General features: G+C 41.3%; 2 protein-coding genes across 2 annotated transcripts; both read right to left on the bottom strand.

Moving 5' to 3' along the window:
• Window positions 1-1,523: 1,523 nt before the first annotated feature.
• On the bottom strand, window positions 1,524-5,736 carry LOC123741683 (reprimo-like protein). Its single transcript, XM_045715012.1, has one exon. It carries the CDS (start codon window positions 5,323-5,325, stop codon window positions 4,996-4,998), a length of 330 nt encoding a protein of 109 aa, XP_045570968.1. The 5' UTR covers window positions 5,326-5,736; the 3' UTR covers window positions 1,524-4,995.
• Window positions 5,737-6,140: 404 nt separating this feature from the next.
• On the bottom strand, window positions 6,141-9,250 carry LOC106600999 (reprimo-like protein). Its single transcript, XM_045716180.1, has one exon. The coding sequence runs from the start codon at window positions 8,837-8,839 to the stop codon at window positions 8,510-8,512; it is 330 nt and encodes a 109-aa protein (XP_045572136.1). The 5' UTR covers window positions 8,840-9,250; the 3' UTR covers window positions 6,141-8,509.
• Between the last annotated feature and the right edge of the window lie 1,391 nt (window positions 9,251-10,641).

The raw sequence follows: 10,641 nt of genomic DNA, 5'->3' as shown, positions 1-10,641 counted from the left end.
TGCCTTATAATGTGCCTTAAAAGCAGTAGTTAGCCAATGATCAAATAATGGTCCTATCTACATCAAAGGGCTTCAAGTTTCATGGGCTTCAAATCTAAGTACAAGGGTTTTGTGGTCTCCATGTCAACGGGCCCACATTCTCAGAACGTTGTGGAGTGTTATTTTTTTCACTTCTTTTGATTAAATGGATTTCAATCTGAGGGGATGTGGATGCCTCAGTGGACGAGGAGCTAGTGTGTGTGTGTGTGTGTGTGTGTGTGTGTGTGTGTGTGTGTGTGCGTGCGTGCGTGCGTGCGTGCGTGCGTGCGTGTGCGCGCGCGTGTGTGTGCGTGTGTGTGGATGTACTCATCCACCTCTTAGAGACTCAGCTCTCCTGACAAGTGATAAAATAATCATGAGAACATTTGTTGCTTCTGAGTAGGGAGTCAGAGAGGGAGAGGGAGTGACAAGAGTAGAGGGGTAGGGGAAAGCAGAGAGGAGAGCAGATATAGGAATATATGGGTGAGGGAAAGAGAGGCAGAGAAAGAGAGGAAGATGGGGGATAGATTTTGACGTAGACTCTACTCGGTATGATTTCCTTGAAATGCAAAGAAACTTCAAGGAAGACGGGGAAAGTGGTGGAAAGTATGATGGGTCAAAAATGTTGGTGATGAACAGAGTGCGGTCTGCTTTAAGAGACATAATTCACAGGCTGTGGGTGACAGCAGGTAGAGATGGAGAGAGGAAGGGAGAAAAAGAGAAAGGGAAGGATAGATGTCTGAAGGTGCTTTTAGTTGTTTCTTGGCTGTATAATGCCCAGAGATGTCAACCATAGGGAGACTGCATTCAGCTGCATACGCTCTATCTTTCTCTATCTCTCTCTCTCTCTCTCTCTCGCTCTCTATCTCTGTGTGTCTTTCCTCTCTCTCTCTCTCCTCTCTCTCTCTCTCTCTCTCTCTCTCTGCCCCAGAATTGTTTAGATCCTGAGGGAAAGAGATGAATGTGGATGTCTTGAGGACAGACAGTGTGCCTGGACCAAAGCCCTTAGGGTCCAGTAGATAGATGCCCCAGGGGTGTGAGGAGGTGTAGAGGGGAGAAAGGGTTCCTAATTGCGGTCAACTGGTGCGGTCAGTCAATTGCAGGGTTTGACTAGAGACAAGTGGTCAGATCCTGTGAACCCAATATGGTGTGAGTCCAGTCCTATGGGTTTTAACTGAGGCTGGGCTTTCATCTCAAGGTAGACAGTGTAAATGGTTTTATTATTAGGTTTACATGCCCTTACTCAGTGTACTGGATAAAAGTGTTGAAGTTTATCTTGTAGACCTTGGACCGGGAGTTTTTGGTTGTGTGTGTGTGTGTGTGTGTGTGTGTGTGTGTGTGTGTGGCAACCAAAGAGTCTCATGGACTGGAGCCTGCATTTTTTATTTATTTTATTTTTATTTCACCTTTATTTAACCAGGTGGGCCAGTTGAGAACAAGTTCTCATTTACAACTGCGACCTTGCCAAGATAAAGCAAAGCAGTTCGACACATACAACAACACAGAGTTACACATGGAGTAAAAGAAACATAGTGAATAATAGAGAAGACTTAGCGCCTTGCTGAGTGCTAAGAGTATTTGACCAGACTTGCAGGCATACCTCAGTCTGACTCTGAAGTCTGAACCATAGCCAGAAGTGTGTTGAATTCCCAATGTGTTATCACTATGCTTTCAACCATCTAAAAGCACAACCAAATTCCAATGGGAAAACAATATCCGATGTTTGGTTTAGTTGTCATCTAAATGTGTTACTTTCAATCAGTTTTAAAAGCAGTGCCACGGACTTAGTCTGGCTTTAATTTAATTTCATGATTTCACGTCTCCATCTCAACCAAAAATCTAAGTTAAAGAAGAGGACTAAATCAAATCAAACTTGGACTTTATATAAAGTTTGATTTGATTTAGTCCTATTCTTTTACTTAGATTTTTGGTTGAGATGGAGACATGAATCCAACATATCAATCATAAATGTTTAGACAAACTGGAATTAAAGCCAACGTGTAATTAAAGCCAGACTTAGCCCTAGTACAAACAGCGCTTTATCACCGCACATAACAAAAACACTTAACTTTCTCATTGGAAGAGCGGAGATAGAGTGCCGCCTGAAACGATTAAGTGCGCCTCGTCGGACCTTTGATAATAGTTCGGCAGCCTCTGCCGCTCTTTCGGCGCGGTGCGGGTGTTTCATGTGGCGCACCAGAGCAGTTCTTCCACTGTCGGGAGACATGGCAATGCGTGTTAACACATGTTAATTGCATGCAAATAAAGGTTGCTTCGCTACCACACCCACAACGGAAGCACAGTCATGGTCTCATACATGGTCTTGTATGAAACCAATCCGTACCAATCGAGCACTAGCGGTTCTGAGGGGGGCCAGTACCCCTGTGACAACAATTTTGGACCCCTTGTGCTTTTGGACCCCCCTAAATGTGGAGTATTAAATAATTTTTACATAACTAATTTTTGCTATCGTTCTTTTTTTACATCCGTTATTAGACAGTGGCAACGCGGAACACTAATGATTATGAACATGGTCTTTTGCCTGCTAATGCCTGCAATGCAGTGAAGAAAACGATATGACAACAATAACGTCTAATGTAACTGGCCCCTCTAACAGTACAACTGGCCCCAGCTTGGCCCCCCAGTTGAAATGGTCTAGAACCGCCACTGACGTCAAGCAAAGCTCTTAACCGTGCCAGCCCGCTCATAATTTCTATTCACTCCAACTCGCCATAAATTCAGCGTCTGAATTGTGCATAACTATGCAAGCTGAAAATACCTCGTTAAAATGTTTATATCTGGTTGCGTTGACAACCAAACACAATTCTATATCCAGTTTGTTTACAAATGAATAATTGGTATGTTGGATTCACATCTCCATCTCAACCAAAAATCTAAGTTAAAGAATAAGACTAAATATAATCTAATCAAACTTTGAATGCACTTTAAATAAAGTTTGGTTTTATTTAGTTATATGCTTTAACTTAAATGTTTGGTTGAGATGAAGATGAGAATCCAACATATTAATGATTAACTTGAAGATTACATTGAAATCAATTCAAACTTGAAACCATAGGCCCGTACTGTATATATTGTCTATTTTTAGTTGAACCATGGGTTGAATTGAAACAATAGTTGTTGATGACTTCGCAAATGCTATATAGGCCTAAATAGTATAATATTGATGATATGACTTATAATGTATTGTTACATTTTATTTGCTCTGTTTAAACCTACCCTTTAGAATGACTTCGATAGGAACAGTGGATATATTTAGTTATTTAGAGATCTATCGATAATCAATCATTCACGCGTTAGCACATTGATAGTGGTCAGTGACAAATATCAAAGCCATCATAGCTAGGGTAAATCTCTGGATGGGAGACCAGTAGGAGTTGCTGCCCAGCCTATATGTATTTCTTCTGATAGTGTATATAACATTGAAGATCTGACATTGTTTCAAAGGTACAAATGCAACATATTTTATACAAAGTTTGTATATGTTTAACATAGGTTACAATTATGACATAATCCTGTGGTTGAAATTCCATTCTCAAAACAAGTTAACGTTGATTACTTTTTCAAATACAATGTATTTTGCACGTAGATCCACGTCACAATAAATCGGCAAATTACATTGAAACAACGTTGATTGAACCAGTTTCTGCCCAGTGGGGTATGTCTCTACTCAACCTAGACTTGACTTGACTGCATGGATTTTATAGAGAGAAGGCATCTGTGAAACATACCCTCTGTGGATTATCTCCACTTTATCGTCAGATAAGAAATTCACAAATTCATTTTTATAAGTCAAGGCATGAGTGCACTACATTTAATAGTCTTGAGTAATCGTTCACCTGTGCATTAAAACGGACCAGTCTTACAGCCAATTAAAATCTATGCATTTGAACAATATTAGATTTTACACAGTTATTTATGTACGTAATTGTGTGCAAATGGAGGAAAAGTTTAGACTTGTGTCTAAAAACCATTTCCTTATAATATATTATTATAATTATAATAGACTAATAACATTATTATTGTTATTATTACTGTCATTACGTTATTATTGTTGCTGTTATTGTTATTCCTATTACAGTACAGTATAACATGCACAAGGTCCTCGATCACATTTAAATGTAACTCATTTGTTTAATATATACTGTTTATTTATGCTGCTTTGTGCGATTGGCCTATGCCAGACATGAATAAATCTAATCTACTGCAACATGTAGCCTGTAACATGTACAATAGATATCAATGAAGAGATACGACAACGTCACGTTTATTCGTAGCATGCTGCACTTTTCATTCAAGTTTCATCTTGGTACAAAAATCATGCAGCATCAGGTGCTTTCAAAAAAGTGCAAAAACAGTAGGTCCAAATACCACCTTGTACTGTAGGCTACAGACCAAGCCTCGTGCATGCTGAACTGGACATTGAAACACTCGTTGTAGCAGTAATGGGGTTAGTTATTAAACATGCAAGATCCCAGCACCTTGAGTGTTTGCCAGACATGCTACTAAGAAACGGGACCAAGGAAAATATATTTTCAGAGAATTCCCACGTCCAAAATGTATAGCCTACTGTCAGAACGGAAATGGAAAAAACATACAATATGCATGCGTAAAGTTGTTAAACAATCATGGAAATATCGACTTTTGCAAATATAATTTGAGGTAACAACGTGTAAACATTTTTATCACAAGAGTCCATTACTTTTTTCAAGTTGACAGTCAAAAACAAAACAATATCCAACAGCCTATGCGTAAACAACGATGCATTCCTGGTTCTCCTTAAACGTTTGATATGAGGAATTGGCCGCGCTTGACTGCAATTGCAGTCTATATTGGCAAACATATTTCGTGAGGAATTCAAGCGCATTGCATATCATCGTGCCGCCCCAAAGACAGCGTGTTGAGACTATGGGTCCGTGGCGCGCGGCTACACAACATTCTCCATCCCGGCGCCATAGACTAGCTGAGTCCTATCATCACCGGCGCCTCTACGTCTTTGGAAGGTCTCCGGTCCTTCACCATAAAGTTAATCATACTCTCCGATTTGATCATGAGGTTGCAGCCGAGGAAAAAGATGCCAAACATGACGGTGAGCGACAGTACGCACAGGACCGCGATCTGTACGACGCGACTGATAAAGAGTTTCCGCTCGTCTGGAGGTAGCGCCAGCGAACCGCCGTCACTGGTTGCCACGTCCGTCCCGTTGCAGCAGTTCACCAGAGTACCGGCGAGGACTTGGCTCCTGTTGAATAGTGCGCCCTGGGCTTGGTCGAAGAAGGAGCCGTTCATGTCTCCGTGGATGTCAGTCTGACAGCGCTATGGCAGCTATGGGCGCACGCGGTTCCACAGACACACACTCACGGCTAAACCCTGTCTCGCAGTTGCACTTTGCGTCATGTGACTGTGAAAACAAACCAAAGTAAAAATCAAATGACAAATATATAATCTTCCTTTAAATTCGGTAATTGCAGCACTACCAAAAGCTGATATGTCGGTGCGTATCAGCGGAGAGAAACTATCACAACCCTAACCAGATGCCGTATTCAGCATCATACTTGCAAGTCAAAGTAATAAACTGAACACAACTTCTACGTAGCTCAAACCTCTTAAGCGGGTCCCCTTGGACATCTCGAAGGAAGTGTACGTCTGTATGTAAGACTGCCCGGCATGCGCACCTGTGCCCGCGTTTGTGTGCTTTCGTGGCAAGTCTCTCGTGCATTTTAAAGGGCTGATGAGTTTCCGGTGGACCACATCGCTCTCGGTGAGGGGAGGAGGGTGGGTGGGTGCGGACAGTTGACAATTGAACGATTTATGCAGCCCTCATCGACTGTCAGTGACAGCCGACAGCCAGGGGCGGTTCTGGGGGGGCGCAGTACCCCTGTGACAACAATTTTGGACCCCTTGTGCTTTTGGCCCCCCTAAATGTGGAGTATTAAATAATTTTTACATAACTAATTTTTGCTATCGTTATTTTTTTTACATCCGTATTAGACAGTGGCAACGCGGAACACTAAATATTATGAACATGGTCTTTTGCCTGCTAATGCCTGCAATGCAGTGAAGAAAACGATATGACAACAATAACGTCTAATGTAACTGGCCCCTCTAACAGTACAACTGGCCCCAGCTTGGCCCCCCCAGTTGAAATGGTCTAGAACCGCCACTGACGTCAAGCAAAGCTCTTAACCGTGCCAGCCCGCTCATAATTTCTATTCACTTCAACTCGCCATAAATTCAGCGTCTGAATTGTGCATAACTATGCAAGCTGAAAATACCTGGTTAAAATGTTTATATCTGGTTGCGTTGACAACCAAACACAATTCTATATCCAGTTTGTCTACAAATGAATAATTGGTATGTTGGATTCACATCTCCATCTCAACCAAAAATCTAAGTTAAAGAATAAGACTAAATATAATCTAATCAAACTTTGAATGCACTTTAAATAAAGTTTGGTTTTATTTAGTTATATGCTTTAACTTAAATGTTTGGTTGAGATGAAGATGAGAATCCAACATATTAATGATTAACTTGAAGATTACATTGAAATCAATTCAAACTTGAAACCATAGGCCCGTACTGTATATATTGTCTATTTTTAGTTGAACCATGGGTTGAATTGAAACAATAGTTGTTGATGACTTCGCAAATGCTATATAGGCCTAAATAGTATAATATTGATGATATGACTTATAATGTATTGTTACATTTTATTTGCTCTGTTTAAACCTACCCTTTAGAATGACTTCGATAGGAACAGTGGATATATTTAGTTATTTAGAGATCTATCGATAATCAATCATTCACGCGTTAGAACATTGATAGTGGTCAGTGACAAATATCAAAGCCATCATAGCTAGGGTAAATCTCTGGATGGGAGACCAGTAGGAGTTGCTGCCCAGCCTATATGTATTTCTTCTGATAGTGTATATAACATTGAAGATCTGACATTGTTTCAAAGGTACAAATGCAACATATTTTATACAAAGTTTGTATATGTTTAACATAGGTTACAATTATGACATAATCCTGTGGTTGAAATTCCATTCTCAAAACAAGTTAACGTTGATTACTTTTTCAAATACAATGTATTTTGCACGTAGATCCACGTCACAATAAATCGGCAAATTACATTGAAACAACGTTGATTGAACCAGTTTCTGCCCAGTGGGGTATGTCTCTACTCAACCTAGACTTGACTTGACTGCATGGATTTTATAGAGAGAAGGCATCTGTGAAACATACCCTCTGTGGATTATCTCCACTTTATCGTCAGATAAGAAATTCACAAATTCATTTTTATAAGTCAAGGCATGAGTGCACTACATTTAATAGTCTTGAGTAATCGTTCACCTGTGCATTAAAACGGACCAGTCTTACAGCCAATTAAAATCTATGCATTTGAACAATATTAGATTTTACACAGTTATTTATGTACGTAATTGTGTGCAAATGGAGGAAAAGTTTAGACTTGTGTCTAAAAACCATTTCCTTATAATATATTATTATAATTATAATAGACTAATAACATTATTATTGTTATTATTACTGTCATTACGTTATTATTGTTGCTGTTATTGTTATTCCTATTACAGTACAGTATAACATGCACAAGGTCCTCGATCACATTTAAATGTAACTCATTTGTTTAATATATACTGTTTATTTATGCTGCTTTGTGCGATTGGCCTATGCCAGACATGAATAAATCTAATCTACTGCAACATGTAGCCTGTAACATGTACAATAGATATCAATGAAGAGATACGACAACGTCACGTTTATTCGTAGCATGCTGCACTTTTCATTCAAGTTTCATCTTGGTACAAAAATCATGCAGCATCAGGTGCTTTCAAAAAAGTGCAAAAACAGTAGGTCCAAATACCACCTTGTACTGTAGGCTACAGACCAAGCCTCGTGCATGCTGAACTGGACATTGAAACACTCGTTGTAGCAGTAATGGGGTTAGTTATTAAACATGCAAGATCCCAGCACCTTGAGTGTTTGCCAGACATGCTACTAAGAAACGGGACCAAGGAAAATATATTTTCAGAGAATTCCCACGTCCAAAATGTATAGCCTACTGTCAGAACGGAAATGGAAAAAACATACAATATGCATGCGTAAAGTTGTTAAACAATCATGGAAATATCGACTTTTGCAAATATAATTTGAGGTAACAACGTGTAAACATTTTTATCACAAGAGTCCATTACTTTTTTCAAGTTGACAGTCAAAAACAAAACAATATCCAACAGCCTATGCGTAAACAACGATGCATTCCTGGTTCTCCTTAAACGTTTGATATGAGGAATTGGCCGCGCTTGACTGCAATTGCAGTCTATATTGGCAAACATATTTCGTGAGGAATTCAAGCGCATTGCATATCATCGTGCCGCCCCAAAGACAGCGTGTTGAGACTATGGGTCCGTGGCGCGCGGCTACACAACATTCTCCATCCCGGCGCCATAGACTAGCTGAGTCCTATCATCACCGGCGCCTCTACGTCTTTGGAAGGTCTCCGGTCCTTCACCATAAAGTTAATCATACTCTCCGATTTGATCATGAGGTTGCAGCCGAGGAAAAAGATGCCAAACATGACGGTGAGCGACAGTACGCACAGGACCGCGATCTGTACGACGCGACTGATAAAGAGTTTCCGCTCGTCTGGAGGTAGCGCCAGCGAACCGCCGTCACTGGTTGCCACGTCCGTCCCGTTGCAGCAGTTCACCAGAGTACCGGCGAGGACTTGGCTCCTGTTGAATAGTGCGCCCTGGGCTTGGTCGAAGAAGGAGCCGTTCATGTCTCCGTGGATGTCAGTCTGACAGCGCTATGGCAGCTATGGGCGCACGCGGTTCCACAGACACACACTCACGGCTAAACCCTGTCTCGCAGTTGCACTTTGCGTCATGTGACTGTGAAAACAAACCAAAGTAAAAATCAAATGACAAATATATAATCTTCCTTTAAATTCGGTAATTGCAGCACTACCAAAAGCTGATATGTCGGTGCGTATCAGCGGAGAGAAACTATCACAACCCTAACCAGATGCCGTATTCAGCATCATACTTGCAAGTCAAAGTAATAAACTGAACACAACTTCTACGTAGCTCAAACCTCTTAAGCGGGTCCCCTTGGACATCTCGAAGGAAGTGTACGTCTGTATGTAAGACTGCCCGGCATGCGCACCTGTGCCCGCGTTTGTGTGCTTTCGTGGCAAGTCTCTCGTGCATTTTAAAGGGCTGATGAGTTTCCGGTGGACCACATCGCTCTCGGTGAGGGGAGGAGGGTGGGTGGGTGCGGACAGTTGACAATTGAACGATTTATGCAGCCCTCATCGACTGTCAGTGACAGCCGACAGCCAGGGGCGGTTCTGGGGGGGGGGGCGCAGCCCCTGTGACAACAATTTTGGACCTCCTTGTGGCCCCCCTAAATATGGAGTATGAAATTATTTTTACATAACTCATTTTTGCTATCATTATTTTTTTTACATCCTTTAGACAGTGGCAACGCGGAACACTAAATATTATGAACATGGTCTTTTGCCTGCTAATGCCTGCAATGCAGTGAAGAAAACGATATGACAACAATAACGTCTAATGTAACTGGCCCCTCTAACAGTACAACTGGCCCCAGCTTGGCCCCCCCCAGTTGAAATGGTCTAGAACCGCCACTGGTGACAGCAGGCATATAGAGTGTTATTATTAGAATATGTAATCAATGGCATAAGGATTGGTATTGGTCTGTCAGCACCAACACTGAAGAACTCCCATTAGATGATTTCTGATGGATGGAGAGTATGACAATTCTTTATAAGCTGAATGATGGGAGATACGTGTATCAATCTCTACAACACTTTGCTCAAGCTGCATTTCTCCCTGAAGTGCCACCGTTCTAATATTCACTGCATAATAAAACAGGAGGCATTCAAACAAAGGAGGGATCTGAAAATAACCTGATGTACTGTACAGTTAAGTTCTGCACTCATCCTCCAAATGCCACCGTGACAGTACAACCTTAAGCACAGTCAGAGAGAGACACATTCAGAGACAGACTTCTTGAAATTGAGAGATGGAGAAATGTAATCAAGTTGATCAATCTGGGCAAACTTTTCAGCGGAGAAGTCTATTTCCATTCCTCCTCTCTCTCCATACTTTGTGTGTGTGGACACCAGTGCTATTTTGGCTGAGATTAACAGCCTCTCTCTGTTTTATTAGCATGCCTTATTCAAATATCAGTTTCTCTCACAAGTGCACAGTCAAGCTAGTTCAGCTGCCGAGGAGGCAACTCCCTCGACAAACATTAAGATCTCTGCAGTACCGTCAACGAGATGCAGGTTTAGATGCTCTGACAAATGGAAAGCAACCATAATCACCATCAACTACATGCAGATTGAAGATTGGGTATGAGAGCTTATTGTCTTTGCCCCCTATGAAGTCAACCTTACCAACCAACCAAAAACGTACATGCGCCCTAGTGATAGGCTATAGGATTGGCTATACACATTCTAGTCACTGAAAGAGTCTCCAAGGCTCATATTATGCATATCGTCAATGGTTTGTAAGGACTTCTTCCCTTCCCAGTTTGGCTTTCGGTGTTGAGCTT

The sequence above is a fragment of the Salmo salar genome, chromosome ssa03, assembly GCF_905237065.1.
Source record: "Salmo salar chromosome ssa03, Ssal_v3.1, whole genome shotgun sequence".
NCBI lineage: Eukaryota > Metazoa > Chordata > Actinopteri > Salmoniformes > Salmonidae > Salmo > Salmo salar.
Note: the sequence above shows the minus strand (reverse complement) of the source record. Positions and strands in the feature narration are given on the sequence as shown.